Below are 17,485 nucleotides of genomic sequence, written 5' to 3'. Positions count from 1 at the left end.
AGGATGTAGTAGGCATTCACATTCAAACGAACTGAACAGAGTCCATTACATTCACACAAACTGAACTGAGTCCATTACATTTGTAAGCTGGAGAAACTGGAAGAACTGGTTGAGGAACGACCACTCCCCGAGAAGACAAAGGATCTTTCTGGAAATTAACATTTGAACTCACTCTTGTGAAGTAAGCATCATCATTTGTGAAGCAAAGTCTCATTACAGAATTACTAATGGTTTTAATGGTTAGCGGCTGATGGTTTGTAATGGTTTTGTAGTGGAAACCATTAGCATTTCTTTATTTTTTTCAGCAGGGATGCAATGCGACTGGGAAAAGATTATAACCATACACTTGTAGCATATTATTTAGTTTGATTAAAAGATGCAGTTGTGCTAAATGAACTTACCAGACAACTCATGATCACCAGTAGACACAGCCCCATAAAAAACCTCCATACATGTGATCTTTCCCTGTGAACTGTAAAAGCATTGTGTCGTCACAGCCCTTTACTTTTTATGAACAAATTGCCTTTTCCATGTTCTATTAGCCTATATACAATATAGCTACACATATGTAACTTAACACGACCCATTCAATGTTTATGATTAATATTTATTATTAAATAGCGTTAATAATAATAAGACTGAACTCATTTATTTTAAGTAAACCAACAACCACAAATATTTTTGCCCCAAACAAATAATATTTTATGTATGGATAAACGTATAAAACATTTTTGTTTACTATAGCAAATCGCCACAGGTTCACTGATAATACAACAGTCCAAACAGTGTCTATGGGGATTTGGACTTTTTTCTTTTTCTCTTGTTTATTTTGTTTTTAATAATTGTTTGCTGATCACCAACCAAATTCATTATTAAGGCCTAAATTACATGTAGGCTATACATTATTTATATATTAGACTATTTGTATATTATGTCCATGAAGAAAAACAAATGCCGAGGAGTATTCAGAAATAACTTACATTGTTTTTCCCGAGTTTCAAGCTCCATGATATTTTTTGAAGGCATTATCTTGAAGATATGTTTTTGTAGGCGTCCAAAGGCAATTTCCTTGAATGGTTAATGTGTGTGTTGACTAGAGGGCATGCGCTGACGTCACCGACGGTTACGCCCATACCTATGGAAGGCCAAAGGGGCCAAAACGAGTGAAACTGTAGTGTTAACACGTAATTACGTGTTAACGGGTAAATGACGTGTTAACACGTAAATTGCGTGTTAACGCATAAATTATTAGACATTAGCACCACCTACTGGTTTGGTGCTCTTGCTCAAACACACAGAACCTAATTAGATTAAGCTTGTAAAAAGCAGTTTTTAATGTGAAAATACATGTTGAACAATGTCTTCTCAGGATATAGGACACCTACATATAATAATTACAGCATATTTTAAATGGGCCTATTTAGACAGTTAAGTTAACTATAACTAATCAAGGCATGACCATTTTCACAATCACGATAGAAACTGTGTAAGGATAATAATTACACATTTCTCCAAACAGTATTTTCATGTACACTTATACTGTAGCATATTTCTAAAGCATCTTTTTATAATTTAACCTCTATGCATTATTTGTTAGAGAGCCCCTTCTGATAACATCATTAAGCCTTATGAATCTGTGTTTTTCGAAGTTAATATATATATATATATATATATATATATAACAAAGTTATTTATATTACAACACACACACTACACTTTACACATTATATTACATTACACACACAACACACATATATATTACAAATGTATTTATATTACAACACACATACTACACTTTACAAATTATTACATTACACACACAAACACACATATATATATATATATATATTACAAAGTTATTTATATTACAACACGCACACTACACTTTACAAATTATATTACATTACACACACAAACACACATATATATATATATTACAAAGTAATTTATATTACAACACGCACACAGCGCCGCCGCTCCCACCACGCGCATCACGCGCTGTGCGTAGGGCACCAAGTGCTGAGGGGGCACCAAAAATAGCCTAATGAAAAAAAAAAAAAAATAATGCCGATATTATTTCATTAGCCTATAGAAATATTATTAGGCACATTTTTGCCATGTATATGTATCAAAAAAGGGGGAACAAGATCATTTAATAATTGCTCTAGTCTAGAAAGTACCGCCCGCCCCCCCGGGTGGGATGGTCTGTGCCGGTTGTTCGCGCGGGCGCCCGCGCCTGCGCCTGACGAAGTTTGACAGACAGAAAGCAACGTTTTTAGAAATGGCCCCGAAAAGACAGCAGGAGTCGGGATCTGAAAAACGAAAGAAGAAGAAACTGCGAGATGATGCCCGTGCATCACTTGCAGGTAAGTCCATGTTTAATCATTCTTAAATAAGGGAAATGTGCTGCATGTGCGTGCTGCTGCTAATTGTAATGCGCCTCGAACTTGCTGACGTTAATGTTAGCATACTATGTTATTATAACTTATAACTTCGGTGCAAGCTAAATTGAGATTTTACTGTTAAACATTACCCATTTTACAAATAACTGACGCCAGCTAGCTGTTACTTTCTTTACTATCTTTCTTTAGATATTGAGCAGTAGTTTATGGTTTATTTTGACGTGACAGTGGTAAATAGTTTCTCAGTATCAGTTAATGTTAGCAGTCAGTGCAGTGCACATGGTAGGCTAACAATTCCTGTTAAATATATATATATATATATATATATATATATATATATATATAATATAAAATGTCATTATGAATGATATAAAGCAAACATTACTGTTGAATTGTGTGCATTATTGCACCTCATTCTATTATGCTTTATATTATATTATATTATATTATATTATATTATATTATATTATATTATATTATATTTATCAAATATTTGATTAATAAGGAATAAAGGGGGAGAACTCCTTGGCTGCCATGCTTTCAGTTTTAAATGTTTATAATTTTTTCCGGTATAAGATTCTTTGTTTGAATATTTTGTCTCTTTCTATACTGATCCTTTTTCTTCGTATTTCTAAATTATTGCAGGGGCAATGCTGAGATACGTACGAGGAGGAGCACAAGGCCAAGAGGAAGATACAGATGACGAGCAGGAGCAGCCATGTACAAGCAGTTCAGGCACACATCAACCCCAGCCGGCCAGCAGGTCTGTAGACTCCACAATAGGACCAAGCCCTGATCAACCACCCTCATCCAGCAGATTAGGGACAGATACACAGCAGATAACCACCACCTCTGAAAGCACAAGTCCTGTTATTGAGAGTTCATCAGCAGGTGACAATGTAGAGACCTGTGTGCCCCCTCCAACTGATCCTGCTTTTTGGCCATCAAAGGTTTTAGACGCGGATCGTGTTGAAATAGTACGAAGAGGCCCATTTAAAGTCCCATTAGATTTTAATTTTCCAAAGGGACTAGATGGCAGGGCGTTTCATAGTAGCCTACAATTCAAAACGCTCTCAAATGGAGAGAAAATCATGAGAAGTTGGCTTGTTTACTCGCAACAGAACAATGCTGTGTTCTGTTTTGCGTGTAAGCTTTTCAGTTTGAAAGCTATAAAGCTGACTGCAGAGGGCCACAGTGACTGGTCCAACATAAACAGTAGTTTGAGGAGTCATGAATGTAGCTCAGACCATGCCCAGTGCATGTTTAAATGGAGAGAACTGGACATGCGTTTACAGACAAATATGACAATAGACCACCAGGCACTGACATTGCTGGAGGCAGAAAAAAGAAGGTGGCGAGATGTTCTCAAACGCTTACTTAAAATAACCCTATCTCTTGCCTCAAGGAATTTGTCATTTAGAGGCTCTTCACAGTGTCTGTATGAGCCAGACAATGGCAACTTCTTAAAGGAAGTGGAGCTTTTAGCCAGTTTTGATCCCGTGATGGAGAACCACCTGACCAAGATAACCGATGAAAGCTCCCGAACGCATTATCTTGGACAGCAGACACAAAATGAACTGATCCAGATCATCTCCACCAAAACATTACAAACAATCCAGACACAGATTCAGGAAGCGAAATATTTCTCCATTATTCTTGACTGTACACCTGATATAAGCCACAAGGAACAAATGTCCCTCATCGTGCGAATTGTTGATTTGGTGCCAAAGCCAAATATCAAGGAGTATTTCCTTGGGTATATGGAGGTGGTTGAAACAACTGGCCTGAACCTGTCTACTGTCCTTCTAGACAAGTTGAAGGAACTTGACATTCCATTTGATAATTGCCGCGGACAGGCCTACGACAATGGAGCAAACATGAAGGGGAAAAAGCAAGGAGTTCAGGCCCGACTGCTACAACTTAACTCGAGGGCGTTGTTTGTTTCTTGCGCAGCTCATTCGATTAATCTTGTCATAGCTGATGCTGCTAAGTCGTCCAGGGATGCCACTGGCTATTTTGGCTATTTGCAGAAGCTATTTTGTTTCTTCTCAGGAGCTACACAGCGATGGAGCATCTTGAAAAAACACGTCAACCTCACTGTGAAATCATGGAGTGATGTGAGGTGGGAGAGCAGGCTTAAGAGTGTCACAGCTGCCAGAAGCCAAATTAAAGAAATCAGAAATGCGCTCATCGAGGCTAGGCAAACTGTCAATGACTCAGTCGCAAAAATAGAGGCTCAAGCCCTGGCAGAAGAGGTGGCATCTTTTAGATTTCTGATCTGTTCTGTTGTCTGGTGTGAAATTCTTACGACCACTAACCAAGTAAACAAGCTTCTGCAGACTAGTTCAATGCAGCTTGACATTGCTGTCAGGCTCATTGACAATGCCAAAACCTCCCTCTCCAGATACAGGCACTCTGGATTTGCTGAGGCAGTGTCAACTGCCAAGGAGCTTTGTGAAGCCATGAACATAGAGCCAGAGCTCAAGGAGAAAAGGCTCAGGAACACAAAAAGGCAGTTTGCATATGAGACTGCTGACGAGCCCTTCAGTGATGCCCTCAAAAGGCTTGAGGTAACATTTTTCAATAGTGTTGTGGACTCAGCTTTGATGTCACTGCAGGAGCGTTTTGAGACCATGACCCAGGTCAGAGACAAATTTGGAGTGCTGCTTGATTTCAGCAGAGTGCACGGAATGTCCAAGGAGGACTTACAAAAAAAATGCATTGAAGTGCAGAAGACACTGACTGAGGAAGGAAATTCTGATATTGATGGACTTGAGATGGTTCAGGAAATCATCAACCTTCCTCAACTGTCCCCACAGACAACTGCCTTGGAGTTGCTCACATTTCTCCATGAGAATTGCCTTCAAGAGGTGTATCCAAATCTCTGGGTTGCTCTTAGAGTTGCATTAACTCTCCCTGTTACAGTTGCCTCTGCTGAGCGAAGTTTTTCAAAACTAAAGCTCATTAAAACATACTTGCGTTCAACAATGGGGCAGGAACGTCTAAGTGGTCTTGCTGTCATCAGCAGCAATGGTGAAGTGGCTCAGAAGCTGTCATATGATGACCTAATTAGTGATTTTGCAGCAAGGAAATGCAGACGTGTGGCTCTATAGAGCCTCCCAAAACTGGTGGAAATACTTGATCCATACAGAATAGCATTATGGCTCTCTCAAAATGTATGTCTTTGGTTTATTTTGACAACATTTGGTCTAAGAAGATTTTGCACTTTACTTGAATGTGTGTTTTAGCTGTTCTACATAGCCTACTGTGTTTACAAAGTAAGTAAAGTTGTGACTTTTCGTCCTCTAAATCTTTGTTTTATTTAAGAAGATTGACTATTCTTGTTTGTACTTATTGATGATTATTTAATGTAATTTTGTCAAAGTGACATTGAATTTGCGAAAAACATGTCTGGATTATTATTATTTTATATGTTATTCTGTTTACTGAAGAAAAGCTTGCACTTTCAAATGTGTAGTTTGTGTAGAATGTGTTTGTAAACACATTCTACATATGTTTACAAAGTCAGCAAAGCTGTGAAGATTTTACTTTCTCTTTTTAGTGTTTTATACTGTGATGCTGCTATTGTGTTATTGGTATTGAGTTATATGCTTGGTAATAAAAAGTTAAACTGGCAAAAACAAACGTTTTTTTTTTTTCTCGGGTTCGGGGTGGGGGGCATCATAAAGGAATTATGCTTAGGGCACCAAAATGGCTAGCAGCGGCACTGCACGCACACTACACTTTACAAATTATACTACATTACACACACACACACACACACACACACACACACACACACACACACACACACACGTATGTCATAATAATAATCTAAAACAAGAGTGGCTTGAATTATTAATAACTGAAATGAGACAGAACTCCTGCCATAAAATGGCATTTTACAATGGATATTCAAATGTGAAATCAGTGAATATAAGACCAACAATTATTAAAATATATTGTAATAATACACAGAACAAGAGATTATGCTATATTCTCGCCAATATGTTGGATAGATTTGGAGATTACACTCGTGATCTATAGCGCGGGAAGGGGGGCTGTGGACTAACATAATATTGTACTTTAAAAACGTGAAATAAAAATAAATAAATGGACAGCGTTAACTAACTCTCTTATGCCTAATGTAGTGAGTGTTCAAGCTACGGAGAAAATGAAATGAAGTTTGAATTTGTCATGCTTTGTTCCGATCAGAGCACGTGAGCGGAGATCGAGCGCATTTCTGAATATTCCGCTCCGTTCGCTCATTCCTCTCAGGGTCGCTCGCTCAACCCAGAATGGCCTGCTGGTTCGAAAATATGTGGAATAAGGGCTGCCTCCGACTAAAGTTTTTTCCTAGTCGACTAGTAGTTGTTCATTTAAGCCATTAGTGGACAAATCACCCCTTTATATTAATTTCATTACTTAAATAGGCTATATACAGGATTAGGGCTGGGCGATATGACATTTTTTTTTATCACGATATGTTTTTCCATATTGATCGATCTCGATTCTTATCACGATATGTAGTTTTTGCAGATGCTGCCAGTGTAAGGGACATCCTGAAGCTTGAAGAAACAAGAGATTCACTGAAACTTTAGAATAAAGTTTAATAACATGAAAAATTAAACAATATGCCTTCCAATAATGAGCACAAAATATTTTTGTTAAGGTCTTCATGCAGCCAAAGGATTCACATTACACTCCCACATTGTATGAATCTTTCCATTGGTCAAGAGAGCAGCAGGGCCCACAACTGGCAAAAGAAAATTCAGAGCAGCGCTCTTTCGCTCATACAGAGTTTTATATGCTTTCAAACAAGTGCAAACTAGTAAGTGACTGGTCAGTGGTCACTTTTCAATATATTTTACATTTTTTGATTTTGTAAACAACAACTTATTTAAACAACTTAAAACACAATTATTAAATAATAATAATCTCAAATATTTGTAGAGGCAGCACAAAACCAAACTATCGAATAATAATCGAATTATCACCTATCAGTATCAATTGTTATCAAGTGATAGCCTGTACATTGGTTTATTGAGGCATATGTAGAATGTACACTGTTACCTTTAAAGTTGAAATAATTTTGTTTTCAGACACATTCCTATTTTTATTCCAATTTATACACATCAGTAATTACCTTTGACCAGGTGCAATAATTACATAGGCTACTGACTGAGTCCCAGTTACCAGTTTTGAGAATATATACTTTATCAAGAATAAATCACATTGTCACAATCATTTCATGAGAAGAGGTAAAAAATATACATTTTATTCCAACTTTATGAGCAACAGTGTATAATAATACGAATCATTACACTGAGCTATTATTAGAGCTGAAAAATTAATGTTGGCATAAGTCTTTCCTTTGATATCATCATGAACTTTTTTTAATATATATATATAATCTCATCAGGAACTTACCAATGGCAAGGTGCAGCCGATGACCAAAGCACTGCAGCCGAGACCAGCCTTTGAGGGAAACAGCCTTGACAATGTTTGCCCCATTGTTGTGATGCACACCTGTCGGTCTTCCCTAAGGCCCCAGGATTTGAGTGCATCCTCCAGCCCCTGGCTGATGATTTCCCCAGTATGGTCCTCTGGAAAGTATACTGTCTGTAAACATTTGCTATGTAGAGCCCACTCCTCGTCAATTAAATGAATTGTGAGACTCATATAAGGCTCAGATGTGCGGCTAGACCAAAGATCGGTGGTAGTGGCAAAGTATTTTACATTCCTCAGATTAATTTCCAGCTTACGACGGCATTCATCATAAAGCTGTGGCAGCGCCGTCTGAGAAAAGTATTTTCTACCAGGGAGCTCATACCTGGGGTCTAACACTTTGATCAGTTTCCTGAAGCCGTCTTTTTCCTCTGTGCTCAGGGGCATCATATCTTTCGCGAGGCAATAAGTAATAGCACTCGTTATATTTTTGCTCCTCTTTGATTGTTTTTCATACGGGGCAATGGCTGCAAAGCACGACTGGATGGATTGTTGTCGTTTAAAAGAGCCGCTCCCGCTAGCGATGCTAACAGGTGACGTAGTGGTCTTGCTTGGCTGTGTGTGTGGTGTCGTGCCAGCTTGAGCCCGCAGAGTCACACTCTCAGAGTAATTACTGGGGTGGTGCCGTCTCAGGTGATGGAAAAGATTTGTTGTATTCCCCGTCCTGGCTGGTACCAACCGCCGGCATTTTTTGCAGACCGGCTTCGCCTGCTCCTGGTCGCTTTTAACATAGCCAAACCACGTCCACACAATGACGTCGTGTTACCTTTTTTTTCAACAATGTCTTCGGTCTCGAGTGATGTAGTGATATCGCCTTCACGTTCGCCATTACTTTCGCTGTCCTCAACTTCAGTTTCGCAAATTTTTTCTCCTTTTTCCAACTTTTTCCCCTCTCTCTCAGTCTCCTTCTGTTTAACGTTACTGTAGCCACGCTGCTCGCTGAGAAGTGGGCGTGTCCTACCGGCATACGGCAGCCGGCAGACTGATACTGTTGTTGTTGCGCTTACTTTTTCATGTGATATCGAATAATATGTCCCAAGCATATTATCGAAATCGTTAAAAATTTTATCGCGATCCCGTATCGAGATCGAATTATCGCCCAGCCCTAATACCAAGGAATGCAAAAAGTGCTGCACTGCTGTAACTTGTCTGTGCTCTTTGGGTGTAGGGATGGTTCCACTCAGAAAAACAATACAAGGCACTATTAATTATTAAAAATATAAAAACATGTATTAGTAGTGTATTTGTGTGTCTATAGTTGAATATGTCACATCAAAGAGAATAGTTCTGATGATACTACATATAGGCTACTTTTAATAAATGCATTAATAGACTGCAGTGCTTCATTGTGCTGTGAATACTGAACTGTTTCATCAACAGAAGGGTGTTTTTTTGTATGTTGTGTTAATTGATTTGAGAGCAACTATTCATTTAAAGAAGTTTGATTGAGGGAAAACTAAATATCAGTAAGTGGCCCAAGACAAATCAAATTGATTCTCAAAGTTAAAAAAAATATAAAATAATTATGTATGCTATTTATTTATGCTCATTGTCCATTTTTAAAGACATTGTTAATTTTATTTTAGATTTAATACTGAAATTTACAGGATTTGTTTGTTATTTGTGCTTGTGCAAGATAGCCATGATACCAGCCAGTAAAATTCCATGGTTTCCAATGTGCCAGCACGCAATTTGCGTGTTAACACGTAATTACGTGTTTACAGGACAGTTTCACACGTTTTGGCCCTTTTGGTCTTCCATAATGAACAGCGCTAATTCAGGTTAAAGGGTCACAACACCCCCCTCTTTCAGCTCAAGTCTAGCTCACAATCTTTTTGAAAAATGCAACTTAATTGGGTGTGGTGGCTGTGAGAAGAAGGGAGGGGAGAGGGTGTGGTATGGCACGGCAGGGGAGAGGGGAGAGGGGAGAGGGGAGAGGGGAGGGGGGGAAACTGTCATCGACTGTCACTAAAAATCAGTGGTAAAATGTGAGGAAATGCTAGATTTGTTTATAGCTGGCAAAGTTATAGTCTAATGAAATACACTGACAGCTTATAATTGTATTTAAAACATATAAATGCACATGTATATTTATAATTATGTAATTATAAAATATATATTTGTTTATATACACACTATAAATGCATACAATTATTTATTTTTTTAAATCGCTTAAAAAAAAAAAACGTTCAGTAGGCCTACAAATCATACGCGCCCCCTAAACCGACATAATAAAGATGCACAGTGACAGAAATTTGCACAAATTAAGCATACGTTCCATACAATTGAGGTATTGTCGAAATATCTAAATTTTAATTACGAGTGATTATTTAACAGAAGGCAAGTAAAACGGTCAGGGTTACATTTTAGACACACACACACACACACCTCGGAAGCGATAGAAAAGTCCTCGGGACCGCATCACTCGCAAGACGAAACTTGCATTGGTGTACAAGGCCGAAGTCCACCATTCTCCCGTTGAATAGTTGCTACACACTCATAGTTTAGAAGTGTCCGTGGTTGATGGCCAACCAGCCGCCCGCAGTCAGAGTCCAGCCCGGGCAGCATCGTGGGGAAAGATGCACTGGAACTTTTGCACCACGAAAACAAACGCGCGTCCCATCATTACCTCTCTCATCTACTACGCGATATCATAGAGACAGCGCAACGCGTCATAATCTGAAGACCACGCCCACCAAGGGGGAAAACAAACCAACTGTCTCCATTGACTTTGCATTGCGAGAGGCTGCCTCCTTGTCATTTCTTGCTTCTAACAAAATACAGAATAATGCCTAAAAGCTGCTATGTGACAAGGTGTACAGCAAACAAGCTAAGAAACCCAGAAATAATTTTTCATAAGCTGTCGACCCCAAAAAACTAGCGTTTGAGGACATAAAAGTGGATACAGGCTGGAACGAATGGGTAAATTGTGGGATCCTGACACTCAGTATGCACTAAAATACACCACGTGTGCAGTAAGTTAAACATTTGGTCACTGGTGAGTTTGCCGATTACAGTCTCCTCCGGCGGGCGTACGTTAGTTCTCAGAGTAATGAGACACGTGAAGCTCTGTCTCAACTGCCTGTATCCACTTTTATGTCCTAAACACTCGTTTTTTGGGGTCGAGAGCTAATAAAAACGTATTTCTGGGTTTTTTAGCTTGTTTGCTGTACACCTTGTCACACAGCAGCTTTTAGGCATTTTTCTGTCTTTTGTTAGAAGCAAGAAATGACAAGGAGGCAGCCTCTCGCAATGCAAAGTCAATGGAGACGTTTTGATTGTTTTCCCCCCGGGTGTGGGCGTGGCCTAAATACGCTCTGTCTCTATAGTTTGACATGTCTGTCATTGGAAAGTTCCACGTACGTGGTGTCATGAATAATTACCCAAAAGTATTTTTCTTAAGACAAGAGCAAACAGAAAAGTAACTTAAAAATCTTGGTGAAACTGGAATCCACAAATGTTGTTTATTAGATAAATGACAAAGAAATTAAATGGATTATAAAATAACCTTTTATTTTACTTTTTTACATTATTTTAACAGAAGGTTTTCAACAATAACCATTTATATTTAACATTATCCTTATTCTAAAATCGTAAAAAAAAAAATTCCTGCCACCACCGCCTAACCCTGTCTGGGGCATATTTTTAACATAAGGCGACAACCTCTCCAATGTTTGCCTCCGTCTCCTTTGAAGTCCTCTGGACACTCTCTGTAAGAAATATTAGAAAATTTAAATGTATGGGGGATATAGGATATGATGCACTACAGCAGTGGTTCCCAAACTTTTAACAGGCATGTACCCCCTGAGACATTATAGATCTTCCGGAGTACCCCCAACACCACCAATTGTTAACAACAAGTTTTTGTTTTTTTTATTAATATTTATTTTTATAAATTTTGTCGAGAATAGTGAATAGAATCATAAACATATGATACAAATCTCATCAAAAGTCAACATATGATACAAATGTGCTGAATATGATTTTAAACAGATATGCACCCAATCTCACACACAATAGGCCTACAACACATATCCAACATCTCATTAAAGCTATTGTTAACTTTTCACATACTGATAAGTATTGCTTTGCACATATGATAACATTGTATATTTTCTTAACTTCTCTGCTGTAAAATAATAATAAAAAAGAGAACACATTAATAATAGTAAACTAAATAGTAAACAGTAAACTAAATTGTAGTAAACCACACAGAATAGGCCTACCACTTCTCCATCCACATCACCAGTTTAATCAATGTGAGGGATGTGCCTGGATGTTCTTACATAATGCAGCGATGTTAGGCCGAATTGGGGACAGTTTCAGTCTTAGATCATTTTCCACAAACAGTCTGTACCTATACTTGGTCTTAAAGGAGAACTCTGTAACTCTAGCGAACTCTAGTCACTTCTTCGCTGATTTTCCCTTTTGTTGTCGCATGTTTTCCCCACGAGCTCCCCCTACAGCTGTGGGGGGGCGTATATTTCACAACACAGTCGTAAAAAACTCACTTGCGGCGGCCTCCTCCCCCTCTCTACCGCTGCTCATGTGCGTTTGTTTTGATCGGAGCAAGCCAACTGTATCGCGTGGAGCTATGTCTACCGAGGTGAGTAATCTGGTAATACATCATACATGCGTGTGTGTTTATGTCGAATTGCCGTAAAGCAATTTGTGTTTCGCGCTCGTTCTCGTTCTAGTTCTCGCTTCTCACGAGACTTCCAATTTCACTTTGCCGGGACGGCAGTGCGCAAGTTGCAAGGTTGGTTTTCCGCCTGGGAACGCTGGGGGGAGCGGGGAAAGTCACCAATATCACCAGAACAGGTTGTTTAACCATCCAAATGATTTCTAGACAATTTTATTAAGTTAAAAAAGTTACCAAGTTCTCCTTTAAGGCAGACCAAAGCTGAGAATCCAGTCTCGCATAAATACGTTGTAGCAAATGGCATCAACGTCTTAATCGCTCGGTTTGCCAGGTCCGGATACTCTGCCCGCAAACTAATCCAGAAATCTGTCAGTGTCTTCTGACCGAACTCGATTCTGACCGACCCGTTCGTGGATATTTCAATGAGGCTCTCTCTCTCGAGCATAGGAAGCTGGCATGTGTTGGGTGACGAAAAAGGATTACGAATCCATGTGTCGTGGTCGTCTGTTTCGGGGAAGTATTTGCGTAATTGCGCTGCCAAGTCGCCAAGGTGTTTCCGTATGTCACATCTGACACTGTCGGCAAGCCGTAGTTCGTTTTCACACAGAAAATCCTGCAGTGATGGGAATGCGCCAATGTCGTTGTCTTTGACACAGTCAGACCAGAAGTTCAGCTTTTTAATCGTGGCCTCTACCTTGTCTCGCACATTGAATATTGTAACAGAGCGACCTTGCAGCCCGAGATTGAGCTCATTTAGACGACCAAAGATATCTCCCAAATAGGCCAGTCTTGTGAGCCACTCATCGTCATGCAACCTATCTGACAAGCGAAAAGGATTGTCGATGAAAAACAGTTTCAGCTCGTCTTTCAGTTCAAAAAAGCGTGCTAAAACTTTCCCTCTGGACAACCATCGCACTTCAGTGTGGAGAAAAAGCGTCAAATGGTCACTGCCCATCTCACTGCATAAGGTGGAAAAAATGCGCGAGTTTAGGGGTCTTGATTTGACAAAGTTAACCATCTTTACTGTGTCGTCCAACACCTGTGCCAGGCTGTCTGACATTCCTTTGGCGGCAAGCGCTTCCCTATGTATGCTACAGTGGACCCAAGTGGCATCTGGAGCAACTGCTTGTACACGGGTGACCACTCCGCTGTGCCTCCCCGTTATTGCTTTGGCACCATCTGTGCATATACCAACACATTTAGTCCAGGTTATTCCGTGTGATCGTATGAAACTGTCTATGAGTCCAAAAATGTCCTGCCCCGTTGTCCTCGTCGGTAACGGTTTGCAAAAGAGGATGTCCTCATGAATTGACCCTCCATATATGTACCTGACGTACACCAACAACTGAGCCAGGCCTGCTACATCTGTTGACTCATCTAGCTGTAATGCATAGAATTCACTGGCATGTATGCGACATAGTAACTGTCTCAAAACGTCTGCTGACATATCACTGATCCGCCGGGACACGGTATTGTCTGATGAAGGCATTTTCTGAAAAGTATGTTTAGCCTTTTCCCCCAACATTTTCTCAGCCATGTCCATAGCAGCAGGGACAATCAGTTCCTCCACAATAGTATGAGGCTTGCCTGCCTTAGCCACTCTGTAACTGACCATGTAAGACGCTTCTACTCCTGCCTTATTTACAGCATCTGGCGCGATCAGACATTTCTTGGTGTTAGAAAGCAGTCTCAATTGTCGCTCAAAAAACTCCTGTGGCTTATTTTTCAAATTGCCATGTTTCGTTTCTAAATGTCTTTGTAAGAGTGAAGGCTTCAACGAGTTATTAGACAGAACTTGCGCACATATGACACACTGTGGCTGAGGGAAATTCGCATTGCCTGTGTATGTGAAGCCCAGAGTTATATAATCTTCGTTATATCTTCTTATCTTTGAGTGTGCCTCCCTACCATCTTCTTGTTGTCTCGAGGGAAGAGTCTGTGTCTCCCCGTCTCCATCACTGTCCATGTTAATGGTTTGGCTAGCATCAGGCCTCTCGTCAGAGTTAGGATTTGCTATAGTGTCTTGACCTGAAAAGCTTGTCCCGACAGCAGGTGACTCCTTTGAAGTTTCTGTTGTCGTTCTGGGTATGGCCTGAACCCGTTTCAGCCATTTATCCATCGATTGAAATAATTTTTTTGTCAAATAGACATAACTGGTATGATTTCCGACAGGATTTTTTTTTTCATTTGCGCGCGACAAATATCTGTCGTCATAGCAACGTTTATTATGACGCAGAGCTGTAATCAGCACTGCAGCAGGCTGCAAAGATCATTGCAAAGATCATCATAAAAGCTCTACTTTTACCCTCTCTGTCTCCACTCGAATATTTTGTTAATGCGGAGAAAATACGTTTTTAATGTGCAGTGCAAATGCGGAAGTTAAGGCCATCCTTAAAAATATTCTTGTTTGCCGTAACCCGACCGACCCTGTCAATTTAGGACCGACACAAATAATAATTTTTTTCCCCTTTTAGTCCGACCGACTGGCCGGTTGTAAACTTGCGTTAAGAAGACCTACCGATTTTTTTTTTTTTTTTTTTCTCTTCAAACAACTAATACAAATGCAATAAAATGATATTAATTATATTTTAGTAAGTATTGTCAATATAAATTGCCCATACTCCTACATACAAACGTAGGCTAGGCTCTCTTTTAAAAAAAATAAAAACCCGTGGCGTCATCTATGATTATAAGGGCTGTAGGTTAGGCCTATAGAGCTGGTAAGTCCCGCCCCTTCCGTAAAACCCCGCTGGACCTCAAAGTTGAAAAACCGTCAATGCAAGTGAATGGGAGAAAATAATTATTTTCTGGTCCCGTTTGAATTGTGCCATGAATGTGAACATATGTTGTCTGTGAATTTTGTATATAATCTTTCATGTTACAAGTTTGACAGTATATGGTATGATTCGTCGGCTAGCAGTTGTGGAAAAGACATAACGAGAAAGACTACATGTCGCCTATGTGACGTCACCCCATAAAGTTGACTTACCCGTGGTTTTCGCCAACCTCAACGATTTTGTCCTCTCCCTGAAAGAAGGCGGTGAAGTGCACCAAAGACACAGCCATGTTTATCGGGATCCGTGAGCTAGAGCCGTGTGCTAGTGGTGTTGACGTTTCAAACGCGTCGAGAGTTGTAGTCCACAAAGTGCTCTCACACAAAGTCTACCCGTATCAAACTTCTACCCGCTAAATTGTAGCATTCTTCACACGAAAGATTATATAAAAAATTCACAGACAACATATGTTCACATTCATGGCACAATTCAAACGGGACCAGAAAATAATTATTTTCTCCCATTCACTTGCATTGACGGTTTTTCAACTTTGAGGTCCAGCGGGGTTTTACGGAGGGGGCAGGACTTACCAGCTCTATATGCAAAATGAAACCGAAATCGCGACACTCAGGGAGAAAAATGCGTTCATCAGAAAATGCGTTTAATACTAATATATTGAAACGTCTGTTATACATCCATACTCCCTTAATAAAGGAGTCCAGACGTTAGAAAATATCAGTATACACATGCGTTTTATATTTAATATGAGAAGAGGGAACACTTGCGTTACGGTCCGGACTTGACACAAGTCTGCAGGCTATAGGCCTATGCGTTGTAGCCCAGTCATTAAAAAACGATTTAGTTTCATATTCATGTTTAAATAAAATTATATATATTTATTTTATTTTATGTTGATTATATGAAAAGTGAAAAGCATGAATAAGATGATCCCGAAAATATCGAGAGACAAATGGAATGGGCAGGCATGATTTTGACCACTTCATTGAGTTTGTTTTTGTAGAACAACTTTCTTTAAAGTGAATTTCGTTTTGTATTAATTGTATCTTAATTTTAATCAATGTTTCATCAACCAATTTCCTGGATTTATAAGAAGAAATAAGAAGAAAATATACCAGGCAATAAATCAGGACACGGAGTCGCCGGCGCGTGGAGATTGTCTCTTAAATGAACCGAAACTCAGCGTATAAGCTACTTGCCTCACAGACCTGAGAGAGATATATATATAGAAAGCATGAAATCTGTACTTAAACATGTGTAACAAAACAATTCAAAACGAAAGAAAACAGTCTGCTCTCTGCTTATAGGCTAATCCGTATGAAATGTGCATTTCTCTCTGGCGCGTTCACTGCTGCGAAGATCACGAGTCAGCATAGTCAACTTCATCTTTGACACAGAAAACACTTGTTTATTAATAAACAATTTAAATGTCTCCTTGATATATTTGACATATTAATAATCATTACTTTTCCCAGTTCTTTGTGACAGCTTTTAGTTGCGTTATTGGCAGCGCCACCCTTACACATGAACGCGTCCCCACCGCTCAATAGTTAATATTATTCTTTGGTGTTCAGTTTATACAGGTTTTCTAATTGTTATTTAATATATAAATATAAATGTTTTATTTTATTTATTTTTATCAAAATCTCTCTCTTTTTTTTTCTCGACACCTCTTTAACTTGGCACGAAATTCTGTCAGTGAAGTCCCGATATGCAAATTTGTTTAAATTCATACCTACGTAATCACCATGACCAAAATTGTACTTTTTTTTTTTTTTACATTGAATCTTGAAAAAATATATAGTCCGACCTACCGATCCTTTTTTTTTTTTTTTTTGGGCTGTTACGGCAAACCAAAATATTTTTAAGGATGGCCGGATATTTTTAAGAAGTTACCACCGTGGGACAGAGAAAACGTTTGAAAAGGCATATGACTTAGATCATTTTTCGAGTACCCCCTGAAATCAGTCCACGTACCCCTGGGGGTACGCGTACCCCAGTTTGACAACCGTGGCACTACAGTAAGCATTAAAACAATAAATATTGCAAACAGTCTTAAAGCTAGGGTAGGAAATTTCACAGAGGCTAGCAATAGCAAGCTAGCTTTGAAAGCGTACGATCCCACCCTCCCTTCAGAGTGT

At 39.3% G+C, this 17,485-nt stretch overlaps 2 protein-coding genes across 2 annotated transcripts in view; one reads left to right on the top strand and one right to left on the bottom strand.

The window, feature by feature from the left end:
* LOC309506129 (NXPE family member 3-like) overlaps positions 1-1,064 on the bottom strand; it is a 45,245-nt gene extending 44,181 nt beyond the window's left edge. The window contains exons 1-2 of the mRNA XM_082179726.1: positions 981-1,064; positions 402-472 (exon numbers count right to left, since the gene is read on the bottom strand). Coding sequence (XP_082035852.1) covers positions 402-472; positions 981-1,026 — 117 coding nt within the window. The 5' untranslated portion in view covers positions 1,027-1,064. The remainder of the gene's footprint in view (positions 1-401; positions 473-980) is intronic.
* A 1,188-nt stretch (positions 1,065-2,252) lies between these two features.
* On the top strand, positions 2,253-5,515 carry LOC309505469 (zinc finger MYM-type protein 1-like; the record flags this gene model as incomplete). The annotated part of the gene is made up of 2 exons (XM_082178843.1): positions 2,253-2,366; positions 3,048-5,515. The coding sequence occupies exons 1-2, from the start codon at positions 2,282-2,284 to the stop codon at positions 5,513-5,515; spliced, it is 2,553 nt and encodes an 850-aa protein (XP_082034969.1). The 5' UTR covers positions 2,253-2,281.
* Between the last annotated feature and the right edge of the window lie 11,970 nt (positions 5,516-17,485).

This window comes from Leuciscus leuciscus (genome assembly GCF_965113295.1).
Source record: "Leuciscus leuciscus genome assembly, chromosome: 9".
Taxonomy (NCBI): Eukaryota; Metazoa; Chordata; class Actinopteri; order Cypriniformes; family Leuciscidae; genus Leuciscus; species Leuciscus leuciscus.
Note: the sequence above shows the minus strand (reverse complement) of the source record. Positions and strands in the feature narration are given on the sequence as shown.